This window comes from Lissotriton helveticus, chromosome 10 (genome assembly GCF_964261635.1).
Source record: "Lissotriton helveticus chromosome 10, aLisHel1.1, whole genome shotgun sequence".
Lineage (NCBI taxonomy): Eukaryota > Metazoa > Chordata > Amphibia > Caudata > Salamandridae > Lissotriton > Lissotriton helveticus.
This window is the reverse complement of record NC_136071.1, coordinates 150,917,021-150,933,669: the sequence shown is the minus strand read 5'-3', so window position 1 is coordinate 150,933,669 and position 16,649 is coordinate 150,917,021. Positions and strand designations below refer to the sequence as shown.

The following is a 16,649-nucleotide window of genomic DNA, read 5'->3' as shown; positions in this document are numbered from 1 at the left end:
TTTTCTGCTTGTGGACATCTAACATACACCAAACATGCTTAGTAACACAAATCATGCACTCTCTTTTGTCCTCTCATAAATCTGTTTGCCTGTTCGTACTTCGCAAGTGGGTGTTTGCCCAGACTTGCCACTAGTGTTGTTTTGTTTCCATAGCTCTTTCTTCTTTTAATGTCCATCTTTTACTTATGTTGTGTGGCTGCCTTGTTGGGCGCCGGGACGCTCCTTCGCTGGAGCAGCTGTGCGCATAATAAATGCCAGTAACATAACATAACAGAACATAACATAGTGAGGTGCTTCGCTGCTGGCCGGGAAATCTATACCCAAAAGTATCATTTTGTGGCTGGTCAATGGTTGAAAGGGATCCCACAAGCCTATGAAAGGGCCCCGTAGCTGGATCCGCTGACCTAACGTTCTCAAAAGGTTAACATTTGTAGCATGGCTATCGTTTCACATTTACACGATAAGGAAGTACCTTAATGGAGTCAAAACACACTTTGCATCGACATTGTTGTTCAACCGCTCTCTAGTGGCCCCAGCCAGAGTGAAATCTGAACTTTGTTTCACCACAATGTCACTGCTAATATTGTGGGTTTGAGCCGGCTCGTTAAGACGTGTAAGCATACAGCATCACTGCATCTTTTCAGCTGTCTCAAAAGATGTTTCTTTGGATTCTTGCTGGCATTCCGGATATTCCCACTTGTATAAAGTAAGCGTGAGAAGCAGTCCGGCAGAGGCCAGCTTGAAATTTTTAGTTAAGTGTCTGAAATTCTCGACTCTGAAGGATGCTTGGGCAAGCTGGAAAGTGCTCTTTGCACCCAGAGTCTGAGGAGCTTTGTTCTGTCACAGCAGACGCTCTAAATTCCCTCATGCCATTCCCAGCCCAGACAGCCCACCCCGTGACCCGCACTTCCTGGTTGTCAAGGGCTTTGTAACAGAGAGCACGGAAATAAGAATCTCTCTGTTTAGCGGATACTGTGTATCCTTTACTAGACAAGGTAACAATTTGGGTTTGTTCAGAATATTGTTTTGTACTGTAACTTCTTGGATGGCGAAGTAAAAAGACAAAAGATTAAACACACGAGTTTTGGAGCAAATGTTTTCTACTCCCCCCTCCCTAAGACATTTTATTAGGGCCACATAGAACAATGAGCATCATAACACCATCCCATGATGTTAACAAGCGCTGCCGAGCGTGCCTGGTCGGCGGCGAAAGTGAAAGCGCCGCATTTAAAGTGCACCAGGGACAGCGTGACCACCATCCATTTCCAATTAACGTGACCACGAGACGTGGGCGCGATAATTGTTAAAAGATGGCGCTGCTGCTCACTCCCGAGCTCCCTAGGCCAGGGGAGAGAGAGAAGGCGAGACATGCACCCGCCTTTGGCCAATTACGTGTTGTCTTTCTTAGAAAGACGCATGCAAAGGCCAATAGCGAGTCATGGAAAAAAAAAGCACACGCACAGGCACGTGTTCACAGTTTAAAGCCCTTACTAAAAGCTTCGCAGAGCAGCGCATGCACATGCGCGATGGCTCAGGCGAGACCTAAAAATGGCTGTACAATCCTGCTGCTCTGGGTCTGATTAAACATTAAAGGGTAATTTGACAGGGCTCTGGGCGTTTGGAAAGTTGGTCATCATGTCCTACTCGCCAGGTAATGCCCAATGACAAGATGTTCTCTGGTCAGTCATGAGCAGTGCAGTCAGCTATGCTGCTTTTGGTTGTATTGTATTTTAGTTGTATTTGATTTTCAGCTGAAATTGCAGGTACTGCAACTCTTGCTGCCAGCATGCGACTCAATGGCCAGTTATGAAAACCTCTCTAGTGGTCACTGTATAACTAATACATAGGCTAGCAGTGTCAAAGGACTTTAATTAAAGCCTGCTTTTAATTCCTTTATCTATTGGTGGCATTTATTTTCCACCTCACTTCCCACGTAACTTATTTCCCATTTTATAGTTCTCCAGCACCGCTAAGCCATCCGAATGGCAGTATCGCTATGCAAATATGATCACTCCACTGCCAAACAAAAGTTTAAAAAAACACTGTCATTTACAACGCCAACAGCTCTAACTTTCACAAATGTGAGACCAAATGCATTGCAAATGCTTTTTTACTTTCCTGGTGGCTGTCGCAGGTCAGCAATGCCACCTGGGCTCCACTTGCTCACTCACGGCACTTCACATTGGTGGTGTGAGCAGTCAACTAAATCTATATTTCTGAATATCAAGTTTGAACACTTCTAACTGTTGCTGCTCACATTGTTCTGGAAAGGAAGCACATCGCAGGTTTTCTAAGGCGTGTTAATTTAGCTGATTATATCTGAAAGGCATCTCTGACATCTCCACACTGAGCTGTTTAACCCTTCATTGCCTACAAAATAAAAACATAAGAAACAAAGCCACAAAGCCATGGACTTACATTTATTTAGCATTTCACAATGCCATTCTTTGGTAGGAGGACAACGGATACAACCATGTGCTCACTGCATTGTGGGCCTTATAGTTTGGCCTTTAACAGTTTCATCAAAGGCTCAAACAAATATTTGGGTTTCTTAGCACCCATAATAATATGCCGCATAGCTAGAAACGCAAAAGTTATGAGTTTGTGGATGCAAATAGGCACTTTAGTACTCTATCCTACTAGTGCTTCCAAGTTCGCTTGAACGTCCACAGATGTCATATATAAAGACATTCGCTATGAATGCCAGAGTTGCTCGATTTTCCCTTTTTGAGTGCGCAGTTGGTATTTGCCTCAGTGCTAGGCCAGCAGGCCTAGCGCTGAGGCAAATACCATTGTAACATGTCTGGATTGTTTGTACCATCTCTCTTGCAATGATGACATTGATGACCGGTGAGCCTTTGCCTGGAGTCGTGAAAGAGATGACCTGTTCTCCTTCCCATGTCTTTTTCTTGCACGTAACATTCGGACACCCACCATGCACAAGCTATTTCTACTTGCCTTTTTTGATCCTGGAAAAACATTGGCAGCTGTATATCCTGTTTGACAAGGAAATGTGGGATGACCTTGAATAAAAAGTGTGGGTTTGTCCTCAATAACACTTTGTCCTGGACTATTTGTAAGAAGAGGTCTTGCACTGTGAGTGACTGCAACTCTAACTCTTCATTAGTACAGGATGACAATCAAGAAGGCTGTTTTAAGTAGTAAGCAATCCAGCCCTGCATTATGCATCAGATCAAACAGGGGCTTCATGAGCTACATTAGTTTAGGTGCAATTGAGGTGCAGGCACAGACCTTGGTGGGGCCATCTTTTTTGTTTTTTTACAAATCCACTGATCAGCAGAGTGTTGAAGAAATGTATTCCGATGATGCTCTAGTGTAGGTCACTATGACAGGGAAGTGACCCTTAAGAGAAGCCTATGATCGTTCTCATCTATCAATCTTTCTATCAAGTGGGTGAGGTACCTGTTCAATGTAGTGTCTTTCAGTTATGCTTTATCAAACCGGTGTATAAATCTGCTTTATTTTGCCATGTAGCACTTGGTTTTTTGGCTTCTTCAAGGACCTCCATTTTTTCTCTGTGGGAGTCCTATGTGACCAAACTAAGTCCTCACAAACCATACTGCTAGTCTGAGGGTTGCTCACTCTGGGCAGAATACCTGGCCCCCTTGCACTTTTAACAAGTCTTGATGAGTTGGAAGTCTCATCCATGGGCGGCTCCTCCATTGGAGCGGAGGAGCGACACCTCACTTAAATGCGCCCCCCCCCGAGATGAAAAATCAAATGTAAATGAAGTTGATTAATTAGCATTTTATTTTTTGTCAACCCATACCGATTCAGGAAGGGGCCGGCCTGTTGAGTGGCAGCAGTGGTGGGCTGCCTGTGCACTAGTTTATAGTGCACATGTCCCTTTGGTAAGCTGCCTTGGGGCGGCTAGTCTGACATGCACACTATAAACCTCTCAACCCGTTGAGAGCCTGCACAAGCCTTTATTGACCTCAAGAGCGCCAAGAGACGCTGCTCCCTCCAATCCTGGCGCTTATTTCATGTTGAGAGCAGTGCCAGGATTGGTTGGTTAGGTAGGTTAGCTGATGCGCTGGAGTGACGTCGGAAAAGAAGAAGACCGGAGCAAGGAGACGTGACTGCACAAGCAGGTAAGTGTTTTTTTAACATTTATTTCATGTATTTATGTTGTTTGTTTATTTTACGCCCCCACCTATTAGCCCACCCCTCCAATTGGCGTACTTGCCTGCCACCACTGGTCTTATCACCCTGCCTATGCCATCTCCACCAAATCCAAGAACTAGGTTTGCCTGGCCCACTGAGGGCAATAAGGATTAATGTCATAACACGTCTACATCCGTTTAACACCACCAGGATTGGGGGAAAAGTGCATTCAGATTTGCTTGACTAGACTATCATAAGGGCATTCTCCTGTGACCTGTTGCAGGTACCTGTACTTCGGCATTTTGCACTCCATTGTGTTACAAATCAAGGCCAGCTGCAAGGGTCTACTGTCAGTGGTGTTTTTCGACTTAAGACAGAGGCTTTTTCCTTTTGCTTGTCCTCGATCACCATTGTGGTTATTGTTGGAGTAGTGTTTGAGGAGTTAGAGTCTGAATGCTCTGGCACGACCCCCCACTGTGCCCCTGTGAAATTTATTATCTTCTTGGTTTCACTTTTATTTGACATCTAAAGTGCTTTCTCGCGTCTCTCCGTTTAAGCAACCTCTTCGGCTTCAGAGCCTTCTCACCTCAGTTTCCTCTGGGTTCTGAAGTTGTTCAGAAGCACTTATTTCAGTGATTACATCATGGAGTAAAGAGCCCAGCTTTGCTTCAGCTTAAAGGTCTTGGGCTGAAACCCCCCACATGTGTTACAGTCCTCTGAGATGTGGTTCTTTGGTAGATAGATGTTACAAACCTAGTGGCTGTCTTCCTTTGAGGAACATTTGACAGACTAACAGGGATATGCTCAATCCCAGTCGTTTATTTCCTGACTCCTGGCTGATGTCCTTCTAAAGGGGATTTCTCTAAAAAACGTTCTTGGTGAGAGCACTGCCCAGGGGGGGAAATTAGAAAGACATTTCAGACCCATTCACTAAATGGCACAATGATGCACAGCCTTGTGAATCCAGAAACTATTCATGCAGTACAATAAGAATTATAGACTAGTGGTGTGTCAGCATTCCATATGTACTGCAGGTGGTCTCCCCCATTTTATAACATGGTGGGTAAAATATGAATAGGGTTTGTAGGCAAAGTGCATTCCAGTTTTTATTTTCCACATCCCGCAGAATTTAAAGCAGCACTTACTACACATTCTACCTTTCATATTGGAGCTTGTATTCTGCTAATTACACAAGCGAAAGACATCTTTGCTGTCAGTGCTAGCTTTAGCTAAAGAACCCTCAGGAGTTAGGATTTCAACATATAAACATTTTGACAGAAAGAGAAATCGTTCAACTGGAAAGAGTAGTCAAACCATCCACAAATATTTACCATCTGCATGAGAATGGAGTTGTAAAGGACCATTACTCCAGAAATAAGTTGATGCATAACCTGAATGCTTAATACCCTTTAGCCCAGAACAAAAAATAGTCAGCAACATAGCTACTTATCTGTCATACAATGTCTTGTCAATTTTTAATGCATTTTGGAAAGAAAAAACAAAACCAATTAACATGTAAAGATTGAGTAAAATATCATATTCAAAACCTCGCTGCGCTTATTCCAAAAATGTATTTTGTAGTTTAATTAGCAGATTCGTTATCACAGGCCTTAAAATAAACAACTATTCGACCTACCACCTTTACAGAGAGTACTAGGGTCCTTTAGGTCAATCAAAGCAGCACCTTTTGAAGGAGGAGGATTTCCTTTGCAGTCGGGGCTACAAATTTTATGTGCGTTTTCAGCATCCAATAACTGCTATCAAGGGACTTCTAAAAACTTTTAGATAAAGTACAGCACAACAAGTACAACACAAGAAAGCAATTTAAATGAAAACATAACACAATCTTTAATCGAATTAAGGATGAAGATCGAGTTTCATTGTTTCTAAGTGCTAGATTATGTTATTTAAACGTACCTTTCATTTCCACCACATCAACTGGTACCTGCTTTTCCCTCATTCGGAAGATCTCAAAGTTGGTCACGACGCCCTAAACACAGGTGGCAATTCTACTTTTAGTCTCATGTCTGAGAGGTCATTTGCAAAGAAAACTGATTTTAAGAAACAAAGGAAGTCTTTTGCCTTCATAAATAAGAATTAACATCACATCAGAGATTAAACATACCTGAGTGCCCTTGGGTGTCCGGTCAACCTTGACACACAAGTAATCACCATTCTTTTGCCACTGAAGCTTGCAGTCTACCACATTGAATAGATTCCGCACTCTAATTTCTTGCCTGGATGGAAGCTGCATCAACGTTACTCTTGCAGGAATATCTTTGTCTTCAGGGACCCAAAATGCAATTATATTTCCTCCTGGGGACCATGAGAATTCCCTTGGAAAATAAAGAGTTCAAATTAAGAACAGAATAGTTGTGCCTGGTGTGTAATTATGTTCAAAGCGTTGAACATGAATTATTTTAATACTGCTTACAATAAGATACTTCACAAATAATATAAAATAGTATAATTTTCTCAAAATGCAAGAAAAAATTAGATAAGAGAACAGCAAGGAAAAGGCAACAGCTGAAATTGAGCACTTGGGCACAAGAATATTTCTTCTGTAATACAAAACAAAACACTGCCACATCAAAACCTTTAGATGCTATTTACATCATCTTAGAATTAGTGTGCTTAATTGTCACCAATATGTATAGGTCTATAGATGGTGTGAATGTGATTGCTACAGAATCTAGCTTCAATGTAAACTGCTATTCATGTGCCAACAGCCAACCCATTGGCTTCTGGGGGAGATGTGTGTGTCATGAATATCTTCTTCACATTCATGAACACTGGAATAGCTCCGCTTACAAATGTGATGTGGAACATCTTTTTATTAAGAGAATTGTATCCTTCCCAAACTTTTTTAACATTAACATGGCCAAATCATTAACAAGCCGAAAGCCGGTTTAGGTTGAATCCTCAAGACATCTTAAAGACATTCTTAATGGTGAAGAGGTGTGGCTCACTGGTTAGAGGCGGCAGACCTGTAAGCAGAGAACGGCCCGGGACCAGGGTTCAATTCCCGACGCGGCAGGGTCTTGGACCAGGGTCAACGGACTCGATAATTCTCGCCTCAGTGCCTACTCTAACCAGGGAACACACTCAGTAACTCTGGGCATTAAGCTTGCCTCATCTCTACAACGGCCCCCCACAGACGCCGGGGATGCCTGGTTTCACCCTGGAGATACCCAGAAAGGGACCATCTCACAGGGAAAACCAGGACGGGTTCCCCAGCGGTCTACAGCGCCAGGACACTCGGGTAGAGTAACAGTGCGCTTTACAAGTATCCCACAATTACAAAATTACAATTAATGCTTCCCTGGGAATGCATTCCGCCCACTGCTTACCATTGGCTTTGTGGTATGCAACTCACAGTTGCTTCCTTTCTATTTGATAGCTTTCTTTGGTTTAGGTTGTCCAGCTGGAGTTAGTCCCTCCAATGGAGCATACCCTATTAACCCGTTCCATGCTGATGACGGAACGGCTCCGTCATCAGCTGCGGGTGCGCTGTGCTGATGACTGAGCCGTTCCGTCATGGCCCGCTCGCCGCTCATGCGCGGCGCGAACTCCGCGCCTGCGCTGAGCGTTCTATTGAGCGGGCCATGACGGAACCGCTCCGTCACAAGCACAGCCCAACCGCGGCTGGTGACGGAGCGGTTCCGTCACCAGCATGCGGCCGCCCCGCCCCCTTAGCACTGCGGCGGAATAGCCGCCGCAGTGAAGGCGTTAACTGTATTCTTCCACGGATCACTTTTTGTAAACAGGCCTTTAAATCTTAATATTATCTTGTCACATTTGTTGTGTAATCAAGGATAGGTGTCCAATGTCAGGCTCTGTCATCTAAGGGAGCTTGGTGTTTAGTTCTTTTTCCGCCGCTGGAGTTTAGTTTTTTTTCCTCCTACTTCAAAGTGAAAGGATTTATGTGGCAATTGTGTTGGGTACCCATGTGAGAGGAGAGACTGTAGGTTGTTATTTTATAGGCACACAACAAAATGTAAATGTCTGTAAATGAACTGCAAATATCTCAGAATATATCAGAATTAGGAAAGCACAAATGAAGTACTTTATGTAATTCTGAAGAGTTGTGGAAATAAATATATTAATACGATCAATATAAATCAATACATTTGATGATGCCATTTGCACACATTGTGTGCTGTATGATTTTATCAGTAAAACTAAGTCTGCAACAGTAGTGGTCATTTTAATTGAAAATATGTTGTCTGGAATAGTAGTGCGCTATCACACCATGCATACTCCACTCTACAATACTCTATTCCACTGCACACTTTGACACTCCTCTATGCCACTCCACCAGAATACAATCAACGCCGCTCCAGTGCACTATACTACATTTTATGCACTGACACTCCACAACACTTTGCTCCACTATATGCTGCGCCACTCTACACCCCTCCACCCTATATCACTAATCTCTATAACACCCTACTCCACTCTATGCCACTCTACAACACTGCACTCTACTCTCCACCCTGTGACTCTCCACTCTATGTCCCTCTACTCCACTCTGCGACCCTCAATTCTATAGCACAAGCAACTCTTTCCCTTCTCGTTATGGATAGTAAACTACTATTTCAGTCTCATGATTAAATTTGGTAAGAACGTATATATCATGTATTACTCACATGAATAACCAGCAATAGAATTGTAACCCAGTGCTGCAAGGCCACTCTGGAGTAGATAAGTAGTCAGTTGTGACTGGGCAGTAACCTGTGTTAGTGCTGTAATTTACCACTGGTATTCAAGGGCCACAAGTACTGGTAAACTGAAAGGTATTCCATTTGACTGCTCCTCAATAGCAAAATTGAGGAGTCAAGGTATACCGTAGGTGGCAGTATTTGCTTACCTAGGGATACACAAGAGTGACAAGCAGGGACACAAATAGAAAGCAGGTAAATGATCAACAGGAAAGCCAACCATTAGTAAGCAATGAGCGGGCTCCAAACCCCTGTATGCTCTTGGAAAGCCCACAACATGTATTGCAACTGACAGCACATTTGTGGTCGAGTACGCGATCCCAGAAAATCCCTTTCTTGCCAAGTATCCTTTAAGGGCGTCAAAATGTACGTGGCTTCAGACATAAATCCATTCTACTCTTATTTATCAAAAGTAGCAACTACTAGTGAGACAAAAGTCACCAAATGGTGTATTAAATTCAAAGTTTAAATGTCTCCAATTCTGTGCTTTCGCGGCAGCTTTAAAAAGGTCAGGGAGATTTGTCAATTGTCCTCAGAATTGCTACAGCATTAGGTCATGGCCGCTAGACAACTGCCAGCACAATACAATACGAGCAGCAAATTAATCAGACATCTACATTTACAAAGCAAAGATCAGGTTGCCAAAAAAAAGCAGGTTTGTACAACCAAAAATGACGAAGGCAACCTGAAGGAGTATCAGCTGTCATCAACCTTCAGGTGAAAATCTTCATTTACATCGTAAGATGAAGCAGCTCCACACCAACACAGAGTTTAGGGAACTTACTAACTCTGCAAGACTAAGTTTCATTACAGAATTTCAAAACAAAATAAAAGGAGTAACCACAAAGGGCTACAATGTCGAGTGTACTAAAAAATAAAGCAAGTCAGAAAGAAAGGCAATGGACATTTACTACCACAAATTTAAATGTGTGGTGATAAGCACATTGAGCTAGGCCGCAAAACTGCTCACAAAGTACTTTAAAGAAAAAAAGACAAATCCCACTATCCAGGGACCTTTGCTTCAGAGTGAAAAAGTTAATTCAGTTCAATTGGAAGCTCTCAGGAAGCTACCAAGCGAATGTCAAATATTCTCTAATCGTCTGATACCCATCCGCCTCTGTTATTGTTCCTCTTTTAAAGAGGAAGACTACAACAGTCCAGCTGATTTTTTTTTTTTTTGGAGGGGGGTCGGTTGTATTCACCCTAGATTCTAAATCTCCTCTAAAACATGAAAAAGATGAAATTGTGTCAGACTGCTGTGTGAAAAAATAAAGAACAAGAGTTTTCTTCACATAAAGTATTGCTGAATTTCACAAAACACATAATAGAGAAATTTTCTAGTGATTACGAAGATTAATCAAGGTCATATGTACTAAACATGTTTAGGCATTTTAAACGCTTCAAAGTTTGATTTTAAAAAGTAACTTAAGAACTTACTTGATTCCACTGATCTTCAAACTTTTTTTGTCCAACAGTCCCATTGACTGCAAGAAACCAATTTATTCCAGTTTAATAACACCTCACAACAAATTTATAGAGCCACAACCCACATGCTCAATACAAAGCTAACATTTTTTCAGGTATTAAGCTCCTAAAACAAATGAGTTAGAGAAAAATGAGAACCTCTTTGTTTGTTAATTTTAAAACAATTATCAAACAAACAGAGAAACCGAATATTACTTCTATTTCTTAAATCAGGGTCAACCCATTGACGACTGTAGCAAGTGCACAATGAATGCAGTACAAACATAAGCTGTAAATCAGGCACCATTATACATGCAGAAAACCTCAATACAAAAACAAATAGAAAAAAAGGAAAGTGAGAAGGAATATTTACAGCACACAGAAACTGGCACGAAAAAGTGAATCGCATTTGAATGTATTCCAACAGAAAAGAGAAAACTGATTGAAGCTTAAGGTGCACATGGGACAGCCAAACAGGAAACATCTGAAGGGTTTAGAGAAGACAATTAACATTTAGTGAAGGGCGTTTTGCACAAGCAACACAATCAATGCACTTTTCGATTATAAAGATAACAGGTGACAAAATTCCCACAGTGGGAAAATTGCCACAAGTGAGCAGGAATTAAAAAGTGGAGAAGTTTGGAGCAGCAAATAATGAACTCCAGTCATGGGGTATGATGAGCTTATTTCCGACAGTTTTAAACAGTTAAAGGCAATAAAAAAACTCACAGGTGTTTCATAGATGCTTAGTGTGTCAGAGGTCATTCGTGCAAAGAATTTACCATCATGGCTCCACCTAACAGAAAATAAAAATATGGCATCAACATTTTTGCTTTTCCACGCCAATCACAATTTACAAGGTAGAATGCATACCAGTTGGTGTAAAATGTCAAAATCAATAGCTCAAACATACTTAAAAATAGGCCAATGTGCTGAGCTTTCACAGTGAAATCCTCTCTTCTTCTGTCCTGTAAGGATATCCCAGATTATAATGGCTTGGGGGTCGTCCTTTGTGTCCATCAGGGGGCTGAAAGTCACCATGTATCTAGAAGGAAAAAAATCCCACTTGTTAATCTATGCAGCACATACGTATGCTCTTCTCCACGGCAGAATCAGTAAGAAAACTAAATTGAAGCCACTTGAGCAATAATTGTAATTGATGTTCCCAAAACAGAGCCAGAAATGTTGTACGTATTATTGCAGCATACATTTTTTGTGAAAAACTACTCTCCCTGTTAAAAAAGTACATGAATATGTAAAACAACACCTTCACCTTTCAATGAGGTAGCAAATACAAGATCTGATTCTAAACATTCCAGCTCATGACTGGGTCAGACTCTTTTGAATCTATTTATTCCACTGCATGCACGCCAACTTCTAGCTCTAAAGTGGATACCCTTTTCAAAGGGGGTGAGATAAAGTTTAATTTGACTGAAATAGCAGAATCCATAGCGCCCTCTCATCCAATAAAACTCCTGGGCCAGATGGAGTTCCCGGGGACCTCTATAAATCATGCGTGGATCTTTAGGCCCCTTTGGTCACTCAGCATCTTAATGCAGCAGCGCGTGGAAATATGGTGAATGCTTGGCATAAGTCAATCATTGTTCCTGTAATTAAAAAAAGGGATTCGTGCAGATCCAGCCCATCTCTGTAGTGGATGCTGAAGTGTAGGTCTTAGACAGAGTACTGTCGAATTGATTGAAAGACTGGGCAGAGAATAGAAAGATTCTATCAGATATCCAATACGGGTTTAGGCCAGGTAGAGGAACCATTGGGCAAAATTTAAATCTGTATCCACTAAGTATGTAAAAGTGAGGAAGTAAGTATGTAAAAGTGAGGAAGGAGTCGATACACTTGGCCTTTATGGACCTCAGTCCAAGACAGATGCTTACTTTAAAGCAGTATGCTCCCCAAGCGGTGGCTTACCTGCAGGTGTTGCAGTTGTTTGAAACAGTGTCTTAAGCACTGCCTGGTCTACATTAGCTTGTTGCCTTGCTAACACATGTACACAGTAGTGCTTAGTAAATGTGTGTGATGTAGACCATGTAGCTGCTTTACATATATCAGCTAGAGGAATGTTGCCTAAGAAGGCCATAGTAGCCCCTATCTTGCGTTTAGAATGCGCTCCATGGGGTATGGATAAAGTTATTTTAGCTTTTTCATAGCATATTTGATTGCATTTAACAATCCATCTTGAAATGCCTGATATAGAGATGGAGTTGCCTTTCTGAGGTGGCACAAATGCAACAAACAATGGTTTAGTTTTGCGAAAATCTTTCGTTCTTTCTATGTAATATAAGGCTCTTCTAACATCCAGGTGTGGAGAGCTCTTTCTGACGCTGAATCAGGTAGAGGAAAAAACACTGGTAACTCACTTGATTGATTAATATGAGAGGCAGAAACCACTTTGGGATGGAATTTTGGATTGTGTGAAAAACTACTCTATCTTTGTGGAGTTGAAAGAAAGGTTATTCTAGGGTTAAAGTCCGTAGCTCACCATCTCTCCTTAATGAAGTGATAGCAATGAGGAAAGCAACTTTCCATGAAAGAAACTGTAGAGGACAATTATGTAACGGTTCAAAGGGTGGACCCATAAGTCTTGGAAGGACAATATTAAGATTGTGGTGTTATTACTCTTTTCAAACCTTCCTTGAAAGCTTTGATTACTGGAATCTTGAATATAGATAAAGGTTGACTGTTTTACAAATATGCAGCCACTGCTGCAAGGTGTAAATGTAACAGGTAACATACTATTCTGTACAGAAGCGTCTAGAGGATTGATCTTGTTATTAGAAGGCTTTTGATTTGGTAAACTGGCATTCTTTATTTTTTATTTTAGAGAAGTTTGGATTTCCGCCACAATTGATACATATATAAAAAAAATTATATAGTCAGGCGGAGGCCAAAATCATCATCAATGGAACAGAGCCCAGCAGGGTTAATATTGAACGTGGTACGCGACAGGGTTGTCCATTATCCTCCCTTTTGTTTATTGAACCCCTAGCTGTTACGATTTGTAGTAATTTATTGATTTTACCCCCCTTGGAGGGGATGGCAAAAATTAAGCAATATGCAGACAATATAGTTTTACATCACAACGCAAACCGGTCTAATATACAAAATGCATTGGACGAAATTCAGAAATTTACACAGATAGGGGGACCAAGCTAAAAACAGAAATGCTTACATTTAATGCTGCGCCTTCTGACGCCCCAGTTTTCTTACAATTAGACTACCACATCCAGTCAGATACCTAGGTATCTTTGTCACGAATGATTATGGTCAATTATTTTCATTGAATTACAGCAGCACGCTTGTGAAAGTGAAAAAATTATTAGATAAGTGGTCTTTTCTCCATCTATCACTGATGGGACGAATCTCTATCGTTAAAATGTCGGTGTTCGCACTGTTTTTGTTTCTTTTTATAATATTCCTTTAAAAATCCCCAGTTCTTATTTTAAGTAACTGAATGAAAAGATCTTGAAGTTTGTGTTGAACAATAAACACCACCCGGGTTAAGCAAACCACACTACAACTAAATGTAGCACAGGGGTGGGTTAGCACTCCCACATATTGCAATTTACTATCAGGCCTCCTTGTGCAATTTATCACAATTTGGAGAGGAAAATTCAGTTTTCAAAAACTTTTTATTTTAACACCTATGGTGAAGGAAAGTGCCATAAAACTTCCCACGTTCTTACTAACAGCAAAAATTCCTAAAAAGACCAGAGATAAGGTGAAATTGGCATTAGCAGCAACAATCCAGCCTTTTTTTTTTATAAATCTCAAAATATTCCAGCATATCATGCTTATACACCCATTCAAGATTGTGTAGCAGGAGGTTTGACCTTGTGGGGCGGGGGAGGTGGGGAGGGGAGGGGGGGGGGGGGGGGAGAGACTTTGCAAGAACTAGGTTTCGGTCAGCTTGGGGATTTTTATAATCACAAGACATTAATTACCTGGGAAAAGGTTCAATTGCAATGTGACAATCTAAATACCGCTTTCTCTATTGAGTTTTCTTCAGCTCATGATTTTTCTCAAAAATAATTATACCATGCTGAGTGAGGTTGCATGTCAAATTGCCAGACAGATGTCAACTAAAGTTTGAGGGGTTGGATTTTGGTATCAGTTATTGAATCAGACGGATCATAGCGAAGACATTATTTTGAAAGAGCTTTAGAAAATGCATTCAGAAACGGGCTGCAAGTTAATGAAAGAGTTGTAGCAGCTTAGTGAGCTATCTAATAAAGCACTGAGCGGCGCTCATATTATCCAGATGGTTGGCATATTACACCCCTCTGAGATTGCATAAGATGTTTCCAACTAATCCGAACCAATGTTTTAGATGTAATAAACAGGATGATGGGGGTTGGGTGCACATATTTTATGAGAAGCAGTCTACAGCAATTTTGGAAGGACATTTTTACTTTGATTTCTCAAATTGTGTCCTTACCAATTGCTCCCACATACATGTATGTTGGTGCGGTTTGGTTCGTCAGGGGAGGTAAAATGTTTAATGAAATAGCAGCAGCATTTTATAGTTATTTCTATAGCGGTCGCTAGGTCACTTGTCCTTCAAAATTGGAAGACTAATAAGCAACCTAGGATTGAACATTGGGTTAATAAAAATGTGCAGGACTTATAGATATGAGGAGGCCTATGCAAAACGTGTAGTAGCTGCTGTGACATTTAGCACTATCTGGGCAAATGTTTCTATCCATTATATATCTGAGTAAATGTATAATTTTAGAGCCCTATGCTTACAGGAATAACATTTCTGCACTTTATTAAAACAATTGCTGCTAGTCGCACATGCGCTTTAATAGTTTTTTGATAATCGTACGTCAGTTTGAAGTAGCCATTATATAGATTAGTAATAGTTACTATGGAAGATATGGATTTGAGTTTCTGGGGAATTATCTGGGGGTAGTAAATACCAGACAGTTTATAGGATCATGGATTAGTACGGGCTACTGTGCAATAGATTCACTTTCCAGATTTTTGATTCTCTTCGAACTGCGTTTTTATAAAAATACTGTTCTAATTGATGTTAATTTCTATTGTATGCAATTTCGTGTAAATGTATTTTCGCTGCTAGCTATTTGATATCAGTTATATCCATCCTATTTATTCGTCCTGCGATGTCATGCTTTTTTGTTTTTTGATTCCTGCTGTAATAAAAATTGAAAAAAAATAAAAAAAATCTGGTTAGGACTATAGATAACAAATCTTTTCCACTTTGCTGTATAGCAAGCTATAGTTGTAGGCTGTCTTGCTTCTTTTAAAATAGTCATACATTGTGAAGTAAATTTAAATAACCAAACTCAATGACTTCAGGAGCCAAATCACTAGGTTGAGCCTCTTGGGATTAGGATGTCTGATTTCTCCATGGCTCTGAGTGAGGAGACTGGGGGTGAGATGTCGTTTTTGATGTGGAACCACTGATAGTTCTAACAGGGTGGTGTACCAAGGTTGATGAGCCCATGTGGGGGCTACTAAGATCAGTGTGAGGGATGTTTGCCTGAACTTCCAAACTAGTAGTGGGAGAAGCGGAAAGGCGAAGGCAAATATCCCTGACTAATTCATCCATAGGGCATTGCCTTTGGATAGATGGTGTGGGAACCTTGATGCGAAGTTAGGGCATTTTGTGTTGTGTACTGTTGCAAACAGATTTATTTGTGGCAATCCCCAATGTTGGAACTAGGGAAGGAGAACTTGGGAATGAAGTTCCCACTCATGAACTTGCTGCCTCTGTCTGCTGAGGAGGTCGGCAATTTGATGGTCTTCTCCTGGAAGATCTTGTGAAGAACTGCCCAGCTCCAAATGTTTTGCGAGAGGCATAACAGTTGCAGAGTGTGTCTCTGTCCTTGTTTTTGTACATAGTACATTGCTGTCATTTCGTCTGTGCGGACTAGGAAAAATTTTGCCTATAAAGGGGAGTCTGAAAAGCTTTGAGTGCTAGGAACACAGCCAGAAGCTAGGTAGTTGATGCAGAGACTTTTGTGGTTGTGGCTCCACAGACCCTGAATTGTGTAATGTTTGAGATGGGCACGGTGAGAGATGCTTCTGCTGTTATCACAGTCTGTGGAATAAGGTATATGAAGGGCCGCCCTTTTGATAAGTTTTGTGGGTCCCACCCCTGCAGAGTGATGGCTGCAGCCGTTTACCAAAACTAGATCGGTTAATTAACCCTGTGATTGATTCCACTGACGTGCTAGACATTCTTGTAGGGGACGCATGTGAAGCCTTGCATGAGGTACGATTGTGATGCAAGATGCCATCATGCTCAGCAGTTGCATGAAAACTCTGGCTGGAAAAGTTTGATTGGGTTGAAACTGT

At 41.3% G+C, this 16,649-nt stretch overlaps 1 protein-coding gene across 1 annotated transcript in view; it reads right to left on the bottom strand.

Annotated features, from left to right (window-relative positions):
- The window catches only part of EIF3B (eukaryotic translation initiation factor 3 subunit B), a 404,806-nt gene that overhangs the window by 175,286 nt on the left and 212,871 nt on the right, over nt 1–16,649 (bottom strand). Inside the window, exons 7-11 of the mRNA XM_078664978.1 lie at nt 11,224–11,355; nt 11,040–11,106; nt 10,284–10,330; nt 6,251–6,461; nt 6,043–6,115 (exon numbers count right to left, since the gene is read on the bottom strand). Of these exons, the coding sequence (XP_078521104.1) occupies nt 6,043–6,115; nt 6,251–6,461; nt 10,284–10,330; nt 11,040–11,106; nt 11,224–11,355 (530 nt within the window). The remainder of the gene's footprint in view (nt 1–6,042; nt 6,116–6,250; nt 6,462–10,283; nt 10,331–11,039; nt 11,107–11,223; nt 11,356–16,649) is intronic.